Source organism: Acomys russatus, chromosome 3 (genome assembly GCF_903995435.1).
Source record: "Acomys russatus chromosome 3, mAcoRus1.1, whole genome shotgun sequence".
In the NCBI taxonomy this organism is placed as follows: Eukaryota; Metazoa; Chordata; class Mammalia; order Rodentia; family Muridae; genus Acomys; species Acomys russatus.
The window spans coordinates 39,265,334-39,283,901 of NC_067139.1; the positions used below are offsets into that span (position 1 = coordinate 39,265,334).

The following is an 18,568-nucleotide window of genomic DNA, read 5'->3' on the forward strand; positions in this document are numbered from 1 at the left end:
CTGTCAGAATATCACTGCTGTGTGGAGCCTTGGCTCACACTGCAAAACCTTTTACTGTTTGCTTTTGTGCTTTCTTGGTCTTCTTTTCTCCTTCCTCTCCAGCCTCTTCCCTTGCTTTGAGGATGGAGCCCAGATTTCATGCCCTCTGCATCTTTGGTCCCTAGATCAGCACTTGGCACAAAGAGGGAGCCTGCTCCTTGCAGATAAGTTTTAACTGTTTAGTTGGCTTGCTTATGTGTAAAATAGGAATAGAATAGTAGTTCCCTCTTAGAGTTCAATTAAGGCATTTATTGCCTCTACTTACCTAGCATTCTTGGTTTTATCCTCCATAGTTTAAAAACTTGTGTGTGTGTGTTGTCTGTGGTAGTGTTCTACAGAAACCAGTAGCAGAAATGGCTCAAAGCATTGGGGGTTGTTAAAGGGGTATCATAGTCCAAGAACCTGGCCTGCAGAATGAGGCAGGAGAAATGCTGAGCAATGGAAGAACTCAGGAAGGTCATGTGACAGAGCCTGGGTCTTTTCTACTATTCTTCTCCTGGAGTTGCCTCCCCTGTCTCCACCTTATTCTTACTATGATTTTAAACACTTGTTTATGACATAATATCACTTGTGACATGTGGCATAGCTTGGGAGAGTCTAACCATAAGACTCCACGCTGTTTAATTCCCTGGAGTAATGTCTAAAGTGTGACTACCACGTGAGCACTCGACAAAACTTGTACGGCATATGTGAGTGAAGAACAGACCCAACACTCTGCTTCAAGTCTCAGTTCCAAATTTGTCTGCATAGGGGAGAAGCTATTTAAAGGAGTCAGTTCTGGCTCCTGATGTTTTCAGCCTAATTTGAATTTTTTTCTATTCTCGCATATTTTCTGGAGCTCATTTCCATGTTTATGTTAAAGGATCTGTTTTAAGCCCATAAAACATCAAGGTTCTAATGTGCTCTGCCAAAGTGTTGAGTGGACTCTTTGGAGACTGAAAGTCAAACACAATAATCACCTGAGAAGAGACACTGATCCCCGAAAGTTGGCAGTCTCAAGTGAACTAGCACTGATACATAACACGCAGGAGAAGCTCGGGGTGCTCTGAACAGACAAAGCACCAAGCCTCCTCAAGAAGAAGGTTGGTGGCTATAAGCTGCTACACCCAGGAAGGGACTGCAGGCTCCCTCCTATCAGGTTCAAGCAAGCAAGTGCTTTAAGTAAAGGCATGAGAGGGTGGGGAAGAAAGGAGGGGAGAAGGAGACAGAGGAGGAGAGGGTGGGACAGAGGGAAGAAAAAGGGAGAGAGGAAGGTGGAGGAAAAGGAGAAAGAGGAAGGGAAAAGGAGAGGAAGGGGGGGGGCAAGAGGGAGGCTCTTTGAACCATTTGTTATCAGTAATTAGCAATCTTTCTCAGGAGCCTGGGAGGCAGCTGATTATTGTTAATTTCATACTATGTAGGTGGTGGTGGACAGACCAGTGTGATATGGTACATGTCACACCACCCAACATTCTAGCAGCCTTTTTCTTTTTGGACCTCCATCATTCTTAGATCACTGTAATTTTAGGGGAATATAAATAGTATCAGTTTTAAATCAATTATCTGCATCTTTCAGAGAGTGCAGATGGAGGCATTGCATCTGCAGTGGGGAGGAGGAGAGTGCAGATGGAGGCACTGCACTGCAGTGGGGAGGAGGAGAGTGCAGATGGAGGCACTGCACTGCAGTGGGAAGGAGGAGAGTGCAGATGGAGGCACTGCATCTGTAGTGGGGAGGAGGAGAGTGCAGATGGAGGCACTGCATCTGTAGTGGGGAGGAGAATGCAGATGGAGGCACTGCATCTGTAGTGGGGAAGAGAGTGCAGATGGAGGTAACTGCTCAGTTTTACTCAGTAAATGGCAAAGTGCACTCCTTCCCTTTGCTCGGACTTTGAAAGGAGTCTGCACTAGGATTTTGAGGAGCACTTATTTAGGGTACCTTGTCTCTATACTATGTTTGAGTGCATGGTATGCATAGTAGGTACTAATTGCACCATTTATAAATAAAAAGGAAAGGCATTTAGTTCATCAATGTCAAAGAGATTCTGGCTTGTTACATCTGAGTGATGGAGAAATTTTACTTTTCAGTCAACTGTAGTTCTCCAATTTCTTGATTGGCATTAAATGGACTCTTTTGTACCCAGAGGCTGCAGTGGCATCTACCAGCTGCTCATTACTCATGGGATACACAAGAACATGACTTCTTATCTACATGTAGTCCAGAATCTAAACATTACAATAATACTGAAAACAAACCTAAAGAAAACAAATTGAATGTGGCTTCATTTGCTGTTTAAATTTTGTCTCTAAGAACTCCCTTCCTGGAGGTTGATGGACAGATGAACAATCATGGACCCCGCCTTTCCCATCATTGATATTTTCTCAGGTCACCTCTCTCAGAGACTTAACTCTGCTTCCGTCCCAGGCTCACATTGATATGCTCTGGGCTGGAAAGCTCCTGGATGGCCACAGAGTTGGTTTTGTTGAAGGTGATTGTAAAAGTTTTTAGGAACTGATTTACATTGAGTGATAATCTAACAAGAGGGTGTATGTATGCTGAAGTTATAATACTCAGAGAAAAAGACAAGATTACAAATTGTTTATGCATTCCTATCACAGTTTTATGCAACAAATTTATCCATATAAATTTGGCACCATCACACCACCACCACAATCACCACTGTGACCATCTCCACCACCACTGTGACCATCAGCACCATCACACCAACACCATTACCTCACCACTACCACTTCCACCACTGTTACTACCACCATTACCACTCCTCACCATCGCCACCACCACCGTGACCATCTCCAGCACTGCCATGACCATCACCACCATCACTGTTGGCACCACCAGCATCATGTCTACATCACCACCATCAACATCTTCATCGCCCACCACTATCACCAACACCATCCTCACCACTGGATTCCCTGACTTAGCAATTGGTCAAAACCCAAATTCCTGAGTGAAATTGTGAAGGAATAGGTGGAATAGTAGATAGAAGGATTATTGGAATGTACCAGACAGTGTGGAAACAGAAGCACGTGCAAGTGGAGGACGGGCATATGGTGATGGTAGCAATGAAGCAGATTCTTTAATGGATGATGCTAGGACAACATTTGTATAGAAAATGTAAAATCTGTTCAGAACTAATGATGCATATAAAAGGGAGCTTCGATTGGACTGAAAACTTAAACATGACTGCTAAGTCTGTGAAATAAGTAGAAGGGGAAAAACCAGGAGAGGAGAGAATATTTGGGCAGTAGGAGGAAAGAAAAGATATCTTTTCAAGCAGAACTACACATGCCTTCAAGTCATTTCAAAACCAAGGGTTTTCAAAAGCACCACAGATACATTTAACTGATTTTAGAATCTCAGATGTATTCACAGTCAGAAGGTTTCTCTCATCGTTTCCTGCTTGTCTGTGCTGGGAGTTGGTTATAAAGATAGTTTCTGACTGAACTGTCCTGCCCCAGAGTGAGGAGAAGAGTGTTGGTAGACAGAAAGGCCAAAGGATTCTAGACAAAACTTGCTGGGTTGCCTCCTTAGCCTGTTGCTGCTGGTAGGTCATGGCCACATTTCTCTACATGCCACAAAACCCAAACACAAAACAGATAGTTTTCCTGTTTCCATGATAGGTCTTTAGTTGATAAACATCAGTCCCTAAAAAATTTGAGCATCAGTGTCACCAAAACCAAATCTGTAACAGTCCAATGACTTCCCAACCTCAGTTATCTATGGGAGTCAGAGATGAGGCGGGGAGGGTGCAGTCTATGGGAGAGGAGACACCTAAGAAAGCCTGAAGGGAGGAGGTGGTAAAAAGTATTGCTCATCTCATCAAACCCCAGGTCAGGAGTTCTCATTGGCAGACTTTACATAGCAAATCAAAGCCATGTTCACTTCATTTGTTTTTTCAGGTTTGCTTCAGGTAGATTACAAAGGACACAGTTCTTAAGTGAATAGCATGTGTCCATGACCTGCACACTGAAATGTTCTGATGTGACTGTCCTACAGGAGGAGGAAAGAGTATGAGCTTATTTCTGAAGGCTCCTGTGTCCATGAACCATGAAAAATTACCTTTGTTATGATTTTCTTCTGTTAGTCTGGCTTCTACTACAAGAATGTCAGCCACAGTCCTGGTGGGAGACCAAAACGGCACACACTGCTCTCATCTCTGCAGAGACAGCTGCCAGGCTGGAAGGAGGTATTTTAAGGGGGTGAAACAGGCAAGGAGCTGCCTATCTAGCGTGGGTGTAGATGAGGACAGACCAGATATAGAGACATTAGACAAGACAGTGGAACATTGATCTCTCCATCAGTTCTCCTGTATCTCCTACAGTACTGAGTGAGAGAGTAAGGAAGGCCACAGTTCTATCCCAGGATCCCTTGCAGTCTTCATACCCCACAATGGTAGATATTACAACATTCTGATGATTTTTGTCAGCCTCTAGAACTTTGGGAGCATAGTAGATAGAAGAGAGGCATCTCGCAAATGAAGGAGATTGTAGATGCCCCATCCCTGTGAACACACTGAAGTGGGGCTCCCTGGGGAAGAGGAAAGAATAGGAAAGGCTATAAAGTAGGAGGAGCAACAAGTACACGGGGGTGTTTTGTTTTGTTAGAGGGGCATGACAATCATTTAGAGTTTTGCAGTTGGGGTGAGGAGGAAGTCTAGAAAGAAAAATACCAAAATATGTATTATTATTATTATTATTATTATTATTATTATTATTATTATTATTATTATTATTAATTTGGGATTAATTTTGATACTTTGTTCCAGCTACTTTTCTATATTTAAAAAATTTCTATATGAAAAGTGTTTCATTTTTATTTATCTCCAAGTTCAAACATGAAAATGGCTTCCTCATACTTGAGAGGGTTAATGCCTTTGGGCCAAGTTTCTCTTTACTGCTTCTGTGAACTGCCCTCTTACCTTTACCATTCTCCATCCCCTAAACACTACACACACACACACACACACACACACACACACATTCACATATGCATATACTCATCGACACACATGTACATACACACCAACTCATGCTTATGAGCACACACATGTATACAGACATACAAACACATACATGCCTGCACATACACAGACACACACATGTGCATTAATCCACACCACAGACACATACACATACAAACACACCGACATATGCACATATATACATTCATACATTTATGGAATTCATATGTTTGGTCTGGGTGGACAGAAAGCATCCTTTGTTTTCTTCAGACTGGCGTCCTAGTTTGGAGCTGGCTCTGCCTCTAGGCTCTGCTGTGCTTCTCTGCCTGGATTCTGGGTTTTGGCCTCCTCTTGTTCATCTCAACTCAGCCTTCCCCTAGTGTATGAAGGTGAGTTGCACACCCCTCCCCCTAATTCAAGTCTACCCTGGACCATGAATATGTGACCTTATTTCATAACAGGGTAATTGCAGGTGGAGGTAATTATAATGAAGCCCTTCTACAGAAGGGTGAGCCCTCAGCCCCAAATTATTCATATTCTTCTAAGAAGAAAAGAGACACAAAAGCCCATGGGGAGCTTCTCCCATCACGAGAAGCAGGGATTGCAGTGATGCACAGACAAGCCAAGAATTGGTAGCAGAAACAAGTGACAGGAAAGGTGTTCCTGAGTCCTTCAGAGAGAGCAGGCTGCTGCTCATACTGTGGTCTTGGGGTGCTAGCCACAGTACCAGGGTCTAATAAACTTGTCTGTAAACCGTAACACTCTGGGGACCAGGTCGGAGCAGCAGGGGAAGACTCGCCTCAACTGAATATCCAAGGAGGGTGGTGGGTACCTGAAGGGCCTTGCTCCTACCCAATCTCCAGTTGGTTTGAAAGTCTCAACAAGAAGGAAGGAAGGAAGAAGAGAAGGAAGGAAGGAAGGAAGGAAGGGATGTCTACACTATACTTTATTTGTGCTAGCGCAAGCTGCAGTTCAACACAAATTAGAGGTAGGTTTCACCATTTCTTTAACAAAAACCTTACTTGCTCCAGGAAACTAACAGAGGGAGAAAGAGTCCTGAGAGTTTGAAAGATGCAGTGGATTAAAATCCAGCAGCCTCCTTCCCTTTCTGGAGCTATCTCTTGTGGGGCTACTGCAGCTGTGCAATACAGCTCCTTCACCTCCACCTCCTAAGGCCAGCCTTCCCCCTCCCCCCATCTCCCCTCACCCTGCTCTGCTGGGTTTCTGCCCTGGAGCAGAAGCCCCAGGGGCTGACTCTCCTCTGCCTCCCTTCCCTGTGCCTCTCCCAGCAGTGAGAGATCCCAGAGACAGAATCATGGCCCTGGGAAATGCACGATCAGAAAGATGTCCAGGGGATAGTCATGTCCTCTGTGGTGTGGCTCCTCCATCTGTGGTGACTCAGCTGCTCACTGAGGTGTGCTGGCCATGTTTTTTACTCATGTTCCCTTCACCCCCTTACAGGGAGGAGCCTGTCTATCGATGGCAGTCTCCTAACATCTTCCCGTCTGTCCTTCCATTTTCTACACCAAGAAGACTGGCTCCTTCTGAACTGTAGACGTGATCATTCACTCACCCACTGAAGGTGTCCAGTGGTTCACCCACTACTTGACAACGAGGCCCAGCTTTGGACCACAGGCCCCTGTGGGAAGGCTGTGGCTGAGACTCTCATCAGCATCCCCATCACTGCCCTCATCTCCCTTTCCTCCTATAGTAGATCCGTTCCAAGATGCTCACATTCTTGGAATGACCCTCTTCGTTCTTCTCTGTAGTGGACTAGCTTACCTGCCTCTGGTCTGGGAACCGCTTTTCTCTTCTAATGTCCCTCTCTTTCATGACCCTGAGTTCTGTTAGGCATTACCTTCTGGGAGAAATCCTCAAGCACACACCATCTCCCAACAGAGTCAGCTGCCAAGCCAAGTTAACTCTAAGGGAACTTCACTTTGTGGTTTGGAATACTGTGCTTATCTTTGGGACTCTTGGGAGAATGTCCATCTCTTCCATCAGGCAATACCATCACTTTATCTCCACCCCCAGCCTGCAGCCTGAGCATCAGACTCCAGCATGAGGGGCATAGATGCTAAGGCTTCCAAGAGCTCCGTAACCACAAGTCATCTGTGAGTCTAGATCCCATCTCTTTCTCACATGGTGCTTATATTTTTATATTTGATGAAAACGTGAACCTACTGCTAATAAAGCATATGCCTCCATGCTAATAGTCTGTGCAGTTAAGATGATCAATTTACAGAGCATTGTGACCTTTTCAGAGAAAACTCCTTGTGTATCCATTTGATTTGATTTGTGCTACTTCTCAGTTACTAATTTCCTTGAACAACCATCACCATTTTCTTTAGATCTCTGATGCTTCAGACTGATAGGTGCAGTTCTGTAGGAAATAGTGTGTGTGTGTGTGTGTGTGTGTGTGTGTGTGTGTGTGTGTGTGTGTTAAAGAATCTTTTCATGGAGATATTTTTCAAAGAAATAACCTGTGTGTGTTTGGCAGGGGTGCTGCCTGCCCACTTCCGCCTCTTTCCCCTTTGCTGTCTCTTTCCAGCCCACGTAATTTCTTTTTCACAGTAATATTTTAGCAGCACTCTTCGCTTATCCAATTTCAGTGGTCTGCAGTTTTCCAATTGAAAATGCTCCCTTGGCTCCCTTCTAATCATGGAGCTCATGTGTCCAGCCGAGATTTTTTTTTCTTGTTCTGCAGAGATCTGGTCAGAGGTTGGGAGACTTAGCTAAAAGGGGACCCTCTACAAAGAGGAGGAGCTGAAAGGTGAGCTGTGTTTCCTGAAGGGAACCCAAAGGAACTTCTGCCTGCAGGTCAGGCTCCCTAGAGGCGGCTTTATGTTTCTATTGTCCCCATCTCACTCACCCTGCTGGACACTGAGAGCTCCTGAGGGCTAAACTCCCTCAGCTTGTTTACTTGACATTGAGCCATCTTTGGTGAGCAACTAATGGGTGTCAGGATTTCCTGGACAGTAAGTGCTGTGAGGTGTATGAAGTTCTTGCAGATTAGTGACCATGAGGTAGACATCTCAGAGTAAGAGGAACAGTTTGGGCGGGGAAGGGAGCATCCACTGGACACGTTACAAGTGTCTGGTCTTTCCCATCCTCCATGCTTCAAATGAGGAAATGGACTTTTGGATGATGCTGAGAACTGCGTGATTAGTAGGAGATGAGACTTCAGGTCAGAGTTTGTGGATCTTACTCGCTGCACTGAGAAAGCGGAGCATGGCATTTTGGGGTGCGCACTGGAGCCTGTGCCTTCCCACACCTCCTTTGTCCAGTGGGCTCCTTTGTCCTACTCAAATTCCTATCACCCAAGCTATAATCTCGCTGTACACAGATACTCTTGACGGCACAAACCTGGAAGAGCAGCAGCTTCTAATTTTAGGCACCATTTGTGATCCAGTGAGTGAACAACTATCATTAAAGACGCACCGAGTAGCTGATTTCCTGTGACGCCACCTCATTAGCGCATAGTCTGTTGAGCTGCTCCTCCAGACACTCACATAGTAAAATGGAGAAAGTCCATGACCTATGGCACAGTTATCTTTTTCTTATTTCTAACAACAAGCCAGTCCTCAGTTCTTACTCTCAAGCATGGGGCCTACGAGCACTTCCCGTGGGGAGCCTGCCAACAGAGAAGAACAGTCTGCACCTTCCTTCATATGCTTGGACTATACTTGTCCCACGTGGGACCACATCTGCCAGTGTTTAGAGAGGGGCAGACCCATCAGCACACTGGTGGACCGACCTTAAATCTTCTGGTCCTCTGCTCAGGTGTGTGCATCCTCAGATGTTCTCACACAGGGCTAGCGTGTCACATCAGGTCTCCAGGGGCATCAGGGATGACATATAAGCAAGTGCTTTGAGGGCTTCTCTGCCATACTCTCCTACACACGTACCCCACTCACAAAAACACCTTCCTTTTAACACCTGCAGACTTCACAACTTAAAAGAATATTTTCCCAATGGAAAAACGAAACAGTTTTCAAGCTTCTCCCTGCATATTAAGCAGACATCTGTTTATACTACCAGCCAGCCTCAAGGAAACACTGTTTTCCTAGGGTGTTGGTTTATCCAATTTAGAGACTCAAAGCATGTGAGCAATTGATCCACAGGCTGGAGGCCTAGTCAGCTTTTCTCACTGCCTCCAGCCCAGGCTGAGCCTTCCTGGATTCCTGGCTCCATGGCTCCAGTTGCCACAGTTCAGATGTCCTCTGGGCTCCTAGCATCAGGGACAAAGACACTTTCTCCTTCCTCTTTGTTCCCTTTGAGAAGTTTTCCAGCAGATTGCACGCTATCACCTCAGCATCTTTACCTTCCACAGTGGGCTTGCCCTCAATCACAGCAGGTGGTAAATCGGTCTGATTTATCATTATTTGCATTTTTAATTTGAGGTATTTTAGGCCCAGAGAGGTTTTTTTTTTTTTTTTTTTTTTTTTTTTTTTTTTTTTTTTTTTTTTGTGGGTCTTAAACTGACAGCACAAACATCAATACATAATTCATCATCTGTTTTTCATAATACGTGTGGTTAAGAACCCATTGGTGCACAGAGAGGTCATTAACGCTCTAAACAAGATGAAGTTACAGTTTGGTCTTCTTGCCTCCCACTTGTCCCCTTCTTAGCTCTGGGCTGAAGCACAGGATGCTCTATGCGGGCACTGTGCCAACAGGAGAAGCCTCCTCAGCGGCACCGTTGCCCAGCTTCAGAATGGCCAAACACACGGATAGACTTCTTCCTCCCCTGACTTAGGGACATAGATGCTCCTCAATGGTAGCAAATGTAAAGGAGCCAAAGGGACACTGACGTCCCACACTGCCTCCCTTCCCCTCAGCAGTAGTCCCTCCCCATGGCTCTCCACCCATCAGGCAACACGGCCTGCAAGCTCCACTTCAAGCAAAGGCAGAAAAGCGCGTGCGCGCATGACACACACACACACACACACACACACACACACACACTCACACACACACACTCACACACACACACACTCACACATACACACACACTCACACACACACATGTTGCCTTCCACACACTACAGAGTGCAGCATATACTCAGGCCCCAGTTACTTAGTTCATGGGCTTCATTCCTCCACTGTGCTGGCTGGTTAGGTTTTATCAACATGACACAAATTAGAGTAGCTGGGAATAGGAAACCTCAGTTAACTAATTGTGTCCTCAGATTGGCATGTGAGCATGTTTGTAGGGTATTTTCTTGATTAGTGATTGATGAGGGATGGTCCAGACCCCATGTGAGTGGCATCATCTATCCTGGGCTATATAAGAAAGGTATCTAAGCAAGACAAGGAGAGCAAGCCAGAAGTAGCATCCCCCTGTGGTCTCTGCTTCAGTCACGGCCCTGGTTCCTGCCTGGAGTTCCTGTCTTGGCTTCCCTCAATGATGGAGTGTGAGCAATAGGCGGACACAAGCCCTTTCCTTCTCAGATTGCTTTTGGTCACAGTGTCTAACAGAGCAACAGAAAGTAAACTATAATACCCTCCAGGCTTGTAATCTTCTTTAGAGCTTTCCCAGTTTCCCAAGCGATGCCCATCAAATGCCTCCATCTAATAAATGCACGTGTATGAGAAGGTTAAATTACATAACAAGCAGTCATTCGCCTCAGTAGCTGGAATGATTTTCCTTTGGGGGAATTCCTGCGTCCTCTTTATCAAGCGTCTCTAGACTGTCTACTAATTTACTAGATTCCATCTGAAGCACTAGGAAGGTTCCAGTGACCACATCAGGTTTTAATACCTTTCTAAATCTAAGACAGTTGAACCTAAGATAGTCAGTCCTTCAGTAGCTATAGAATTTCCTTGCCGAAATCATGGCTTGTTGCATCTAACTTCAGTTACAATTTACCTGTGACCTTGCCATTGGTTATACCTCTTACTAATGACCCTATTTGATTCTGCTAGTAAATTATAACGGCTCCAAAACCAATAGCCCAGGCAACCCAATTCAGACTTATTATGCATAATGTTTCCTGCCCAGGGAAAGTTATTCTAGAAGATTTAAAGGACATGAAGGGTGACATATAACATATTTCCAGAGATCCTCTGATATCTCTATGTAATTGATGGCATCTGGTCATTTTCACATGTGCCTACCTAAACAGCAACACGTAGTCCCTTGGAAACAGAACAAGCTCTTCCAGGGCTTTGCAGAACGTGACCATGTGGTCTCTCATTGTAACCTGACTTCCTGCACTGCTGCTCTCTGAGAGGTTTATCATACTGGGATGCATGTGCAGAGAAGGTGACCAAGCGATAAGTTCTAGAGGTCAGTTGTGTTAGTTTACAGTGGACCATTTATCCACATTCATCATTTCACATGAGCTCCCTACGAAGGTGTTAATAGCCAGCAAATGTTCCGAAGCTTCTTTTAACGCTGAGTGAACCACTGCATTACAGAAAATACTTCTTACCATGCTTGCAGCCTTCTTAATTGTCCAAACTTTCATAATTTACTTTTGAAATCAAATATCATATTTGCTCTCAAACTCTTTGAGATTTAAATACTGTGTGTATTAGTGTGTGACCAACCTTCAGATCTTACTAATGGAAACAAATGCCTCAGATGGGGTTCCCAATGTTAATCTAACATTGTTTCATTTAGGCTGGCATACTTTCAGGTGTGAGATAAATGGAGAACCATACAATTGTCCAGGTAATCTGAGCCAATAACATTATTATTATTATTATTATTATTATTATTATTATTATTATTATTATTATTATTATTATTATTATTTGCCTGATTTTTCCCCTATGGCCACAATTACTATCTGAGTTAATTGTCTTAGCCGTTCCTGCCACACAGCCTGTAGAGTTCACCTGAACACTGGGCAACAAGCAAGGCTCCACAGACATTTGCCAGGACGTCCTTGGCCTCAGGAGACTGCGGTTACTAGATAGACAAGGAAAGAGGCAGCAGCTGTTTCCTGGGAGCTCCTATGGGCTGTGCAGCACCTCTGTCTAAATGAGGCCAAGAGCAGTACAGGGATGTTGGAAAGTAGCTCTGGTTCAGTGGACAGGGCTGAGTTGGAGCAGATGGAATAAAATAAAGCACAATTACAGGACTTGTTTTTTTTTTTCACAGCCTGTGGCCTTGTTCCCTCCTGTTAGCTGAGCTCAGCTACCCTTGCCTCATGGGACAAGCTTCTCCCAATAGACCAGCGTCTTTGGTCTCAAATTGCATAACCAAATTGCCTCTGTATCTAGTTGCAGCTTACATCCTCTAATCCATCTTACTTTCCTGTCAAACAAACTTCCAAATCTCCCTCTGTCATCACTGTAGTCCCTTAAGCACGCACTCTGAGTGGCTTCTCACTTCCTACAGGGTAATGTCCTAAGTGCTCAGACTAATGAGCCCGGTCCTCTGAGCACTACTTCCTGCCCCATTCATCTCCATGGCACAGGAAAAGTGTGTTGCAGTCATTGAGCTTCTTCTCTGTCCCTTCCCTACCTTGGGCTGTTGTGGCCCCCACCTCACCTGTCCTGGCTAGGTCTAGGCCCAACCCTATTCTAGCTCCTCCTTTGAGTCCTGCCTGAGCAGCTTAGCCCGAGGCCTCCCTGCTGTGAGCGAGAACTCATCCTTGGCCACCTGACATCCCGCAGGCAGGGACACTCCTTACACTGACCTCTTGTTCGGAGGATGACTTATTCACTTGTAGGTAACATATTTTCTCAGCTCGATTGCCAGTTCTGTGCGTGACACCTTTTTGTGTTTTCATGGCATCCAGCATGTGTGGTTTGCTTAGCAAGTGAGAAGATGAGAAATGCTGAGGCTAGCTGTGCTTTCCACTCTCCTGGCCACACCCCACCCCCCTTCACCATTTTCTTAAAGGCAAGTAAAACTGTGAAGCTGACCATGTGAATAAGGCCTCTTTGGGTACCTGTTAGCTGGAGTAATTAGGAATGGGCTGTGGAGTCTGGCTGCCTCCTTAGCTGTGTGCTTTCAGCTCTGTGCTTTCATGCGAAATGGGGTGTTATACCCTTGACACTTGTTTGTGAGGTTGAAATAAGATCTTCAATAGATAAGCCAGGTGAGTAATCACCATGTAGCCAGTATCAGTGCTTATGAAGATCCTGTCAAAAGAGAGTCTTACATGTGGGCCCAGTCTTCTCCTTCAGAGCAAATGTCACTTTACAGTGAAAGCAAAACTCCACTCTTCAGGAATAGCTCTTGGGTCGGGGTGTGGGGTGGGCCTCCAGCCTCTGGAGCTGGCCTGGTAGGCCAAGGTATTCTCAAGGTGGCTGAATTCTGGGACAGCCCTGGGCCTTATTCTCTGGAGTGACTGACACACTACTCAACCCTTATTAGGAAGGGTTTGAGTTCCTCTTTCATGTGCCTCTGCCACAGTCAATGGACAGAACAGCAGTAGCAGGTCACCAGGTCTAAGGAAGACTGACCCTGCATGGTGTAGCACCACATACTTTCACCTTTAGTTCCAGGGAGACGGAGACAGGAGAATTCGGAGTTTGAGTCAAGCTTGGTACACATAGCAAGGCCCTATCTCAAAATCTTTTGAAAAGCCAACATTCTTTTCATGGTCATTCTGAAGTCGACTGAGTGACCAGCAATGCAGGAGAGGGCAGAGACATGAATGAGGCAGTCAGAGCCACCCAACGGAACAGAGACACTCAATCTAAGTCTCCCGCCTGGAAGTAACCTCAGACCACCGGGTTGGATCTCTCTGGTAGCTCATCTCTCTCTGCCTGCCTCTTCCCTAGCCTTATGTAGTTTAAGACATCCCACTTCCGTGCTGCTTTCCCCCAGGCCTACACCTGACAAAACAACCCCAAAGACAAGAACCCAAAGTCTTCCATTCTGCCTTAGATGGGTGTGCAACCTATCTTGCTACTAGGTACTCGTGCAAGGGCCCCTGGGCCACCTGCCTGCAGGATGGTAAGAGGAGGGTTACCTTGAATTCAGTCTCAATGTTGGCCAGTCTGGCTAACTCATTGCTTAGCTCCAGTGCGGTGAGGACAGGGTCTTCGCTAGATAGGGACAGGTAGGCAGCACTTGCCAGTCCTTTGTAGGCGTTCATGCGCGAGCGGGAGTGGCTGAAGGAGTCCTTGCGCTGTTTCTCAGTGCACTCATTGCACTTGCAGAAGTAGTCGTGGGGCCTCTCAATGCGCGCGCCCTTGAGCAGCAGGATGTGTACAATCTCATACTCCTGGCAGTGCGCTGCCAGGATGATGGGCGTGATGTCGTGGGAGAAGCGCGTGCCATCCTCGTCATAGGCATAGAAGTCATCGTCCCTCAGCTCCTGCTCCAGAGGGCTGAGTGTCAGGCGCTGGCCCTGCGCGAAGGCCGGGTGGTTGAGGATGGCCTCCACGATGCGCACGTAGCCCTTGCTGATGGCCAGCAGCAGCGCGTCGCCCACGCGTGCCAAGTTCTCCTTTTTTAGCAGCAGCTCCGTGACCTCCAGGTGCTCATTGCCCACGGCCAGCTGCAGCGCGTTCTGCCCCATGTAGTCCACACAGTTGAAATTGAGGGTCTTGGACTCCTCCAGCATTTTCCTGACCACTGGTATGTTGCCATATTCAGCCGAGTCCAAGAAGCGCTCCTCCTCTGGAGTCAGGCTGGTACCCTTCTCGTTAAACATGTAGGCAGGACCCCGGATGGCCTGGCGGCGCCCCTTCTCCCTCAAGGTGGTGTGCCGGCGTTGCATGTTTTTGAAGGTGTTGCTCCCCAACCTGAAGGACAGGGGCAAAGATGCTTGGTTACTTTTCCAGGGGCCTGGGGACTATTTGGAAGGGCAAACAAAAACCGATGTAAGAGTATTGTGATTGGAATCCTTCTAAACACTTTTAACACTGACACCAAGACTAGCTGGACTGCCTGAAGTACCGCTTTTGTTTGCTTTGTTGCATTGTTTAGATTTTTTATTTATTTTTTTCAACTGGAAGAATACTGACTTACTTACTGTCCATCCCTAAGGCTAGAGGGGTGAGGCGCCCTGCTCCCCGGGAGGGTATGAGGTAGGACTGTGGGGAAATAGACAAAAGTGTCAGTTTTATTCCCTTCTATGTAGAGCTGAGCAGGTCACCCAACCCCTCTGCATTCTTTTTTTTTTTTTTTTAGCCGCATAACATGCATGTTATTGTTTGTTTGGACACAGTGTGGGTCCAAGGTGGAAGTAGAGCCTAGAGCCTACTCAATGTTGGCTTTATTCTGTCCCTTCCCAGTCTCCATGGGTGGTACAGTGGAACCTCTAGTTCCCATGTCTTGCCTCTCCTGGCTTCTGACACTATGGTCCAGTTGCATCAGGCTACAAGCATGGCCACACAGGACTGGTCCTGCAGTTGGTGCCATTCTCTCTTTGGGTCATGTCCACTGGTCTTGGGCAAATCAGGCACCTACTGAAGGCAAGATGTGGCCAGGAACACGACTGGAGGCCTGTCTTTTATGGAAGACAGGGACCAGCCTCCTGGGGGACTGAGCTGTATCTCCCTGGATTCAGTTTTATCTGTAGAAGAAACAGCTCAGCTTGCATGCTGTGCTCACTTCTAACTTGTTGCTTGCTCCCTTGTGACACAGAGTAGAAGTTAACCCTGACTGCAGCAGTTAGCACTCACAGAGACCCCATGGTGTCCCAGGGGCAATGCTGAGCACCTCCCATTCATCACACTGTGCAGTTCCTCCATCAAACCAAAGGAAAAGGTATTTTTATCCCAAGATGTACTGATAAGAGAGGACTTGTACATCAGTCCTCTGGCAGTCTTGGGATTTCTTGCCTTTGTCAAGCCACCTGAGAGTTTGCCAAGGGTTTGTTGTTGCTCTTTCTTTCTTTCTTTTTTTTTACTTTTATCTATTTATTCACATGTGTACATTGTGGGAGGACACATGTGGAGGCTAGAGGGTAACTGGCAGGAGTCAGCTTTTCCTCTCCCCCTCTGTGGGTCCCAGGGATCCAACTTTCAAGTTGTCAGGCTTGTTGATAGAAACCTTAACAGCTGAGCTGTCTCACTGGCCCTTAACAAACATTTAAGGTGTCAAACTAGAAAGACACACCCATATGTAATTTAAGCTCAAATTAAACCTTTCCAGCCAGCCTTGGGGCCGTGTGGGTACCCAGTTTCTAGGTCCTAGACTACAGCTGTGAAATAGAGGGGCTAGACCAGATGTACCCCAAGCCACCAACAACTTGAGCATCTTAAATTTTTCTGTTCTCCCAGTGGTTCCTCTTCCGGTCTGCTCTCACTCACACTATCTAAATGATTCTGGATGGCATAGCCTTATCCACGGGAGTATCTGCTGCACTGAAGCTCGTTTTCAGTGTTTCCTGTGGTTGCAGAGAACCATCTTCTGTTCCTGCTGGCGTCTGTGGCCTGCACAGTGTGAATGCTTGGTCCCTCACTCAAGCTGACTGAGGAAATAAGCAGCACAGGAAGTAGTGACACAGCAGAGCCTCTTAAATCAAACCTGGCATTTTGCGGTTATGTAGACTTTGGAGTTTTGAACTCTGTTGTTTTCATGTTCATTTAACCTTTGACCTGATCCAGCTCCTTAGGGGCCCAGTCTCTGCTGTAGAGCACTGGAGGTCAGAGCAGGGTACTCTATCTAAATTCTGCCTGGAGCTGAGTCATACTCCTCTGGGAAAGCCCGGCATGGTGAGGTGGGGCAGCTCCTTCATCTGCAGAAATGGAAAGGGAAACCCCTTCCAAGACAGCGCCAGGAGATACAGCCTGATAGTGAGCCCTGCTGATTTAGGAAGAGAGTCCAAACTGCCGCCCATTCTAAAGTGTGCTTTGATAAAAGATGGCTGGGGAAAGAGCATCAGGTTCAAGTGTACACACTGCTGAGGCCTTTTTCCACCATAGTGCTGCCATTTCCCAGAGGGAGGCAGGCAGACGCTAGATGGGGGTCCCATAGCAGTGGCCCCATAAGGGAGAGAGGCACCAGCAGTGCAGGTTTATTAACAGACACTTCAGAATGGGGGAGGGCGGGCGGGGGGGAGAAGCCATCACCTCATTTGTCTCCCCTGCACCTCATTCCGGGATTTGAATGAACTTACTTTCCAGGCCTGTCATCTGGGCGTGCAAACACACAGAAACGGTAGAAGCTGAAACCACAGAAGAATCATTTTCCTCTTAGAATTACTCAGCCTGTTCTAAGACACATTGCTGCGCCCCACCCCCAGCCCCGGGAGCATCTCTCTTAGTCATCCATCCCCTCAACCTGGGAAGAGCAGTTGCCCTCACGAGCACATGAAGTGTGTGTCAGGTATGAAACAGCAGGTGCCTGCAAAGAAGTTGGCACCACAACTGGATCCGCCTCCCCCCCCTTTCCAGTAGACAGCTGTCCAAGAGGGATAGTAGTTCAGACCACAAGGTCAAGGGTACCACGCTGTTACATAGCAAGAAGCCTTGGGGAGAAAATTCAAAGGAAATAGAATAACCACTGAACCAAATCAGAGCAGAGAACATTTTTGCAGGCGACGTGGAAATACCCAACCTAAATTCAAACTCAGAATATAGTAGAAATTGAAGCCTACAAACTTAAAGGACACTCACACATCACCTATCATTTTTGATTTTTTTTTTCTTTCCTTTTCTTTTGGTAGTGAGAACAATTAACAATAAGTGAAATGAAAAGTCTAAGTCTTAGGGCAATGGGGAATGATGTCATGATATTTCTGCAATAATTAAATTGTGTGTGTGTGTGTGTGTGTATGTGTGTGTGTGTGTGTGTATGTGTGTGTGTGTATGTGTGTGTGTATGTGTGTGTGTGTGTGTGTGTCTGTGTGTTGGCAGGGCATGCCCACGGGCACATGTGTGGGAGTGCATGGATGTTACTTGTCAGAGGGAAACTGGCCTCACGAGCCAGGCATTTTCCTGAATGACCTTGAAAGCAGATGTAAGAGAAAATAAACATGCCTGTCTTTCACAGCCTTTAATGTCTCGGCTTTGAAATACATTTGGATGTTCAAAAATGATCAGCTCTCCTCCTTGTTTAGTTGAACTTAGAATTAAAAATGAAATTGTATAAGGCTTCAGGTCATGTGTGGCTGGCAACAGATAAATTGGGATGTACCGCTTATGGTCACTTCCCTTACAGTCACTTCCCATGGGAGGGCTTCACAGGAGACCTGGAGAGGACTCAAGGACAGGAGGAGTCCTTAAACCTTTCTGTGGGGTTCTTGTTAGACCTGGCTACCCCAGTCCTGGTATCCTTTAATGTGGCCTTTTAAACTATGTACACTCATGAATATATTTTACTACCCTATCTTTGCCATTTAATCTTGATGCAACAGTATTCAGGCTTTGGGGCATGTACATCACAGGGGCTGGACAGAATCCACAAGAGACAACCAGGCCAGTGAGGGGAAGAATTGTCCCTGAATACAACTGGCATTTGATTGTCTTTAATATTTTCCTTAAAAATGAACTTTGAACACAGAGGCCTTTTATCTCCATATATTACTAAGATGAGTGAGAAAACTCACAGAGCATCTCAGTTAAGACCCTGTCCTTTCCTGCATGCATTTGTTGACACTGGTGTCACTGAGAAGAACTCCAGTGGAGATAAAGCCATCTGAGAGGAGGGG

At 46.2% G+C, this 18,568-nt stretch overlaps 1 protein-coding gene across 2 annotated transcripts in view; it reads right to left on the reverse strand.

Moving 5' to 3' along the window:
- The window catches only part of Trpc7 (transient receptor potential cation channel subfamily C member 7), a 129,570-nt gene that overhangs the window by 107,380 nt on the left and 3,622 nt on the right, over nt 1-18,568 (reverse strand). For both annotated transcript variants that reach the window (XM_051172049.1, XM_051172042.1), the window contains exon 2: nt 13,937-14,714. In XM_051172049.1, the coding sequence (XP_051028006.1) occupies nt 13,937-14,714 (778 nt within the window). The remainder of the gene's footprint in view (nt 1-13,936; nt 14,715-18,568) is intronic.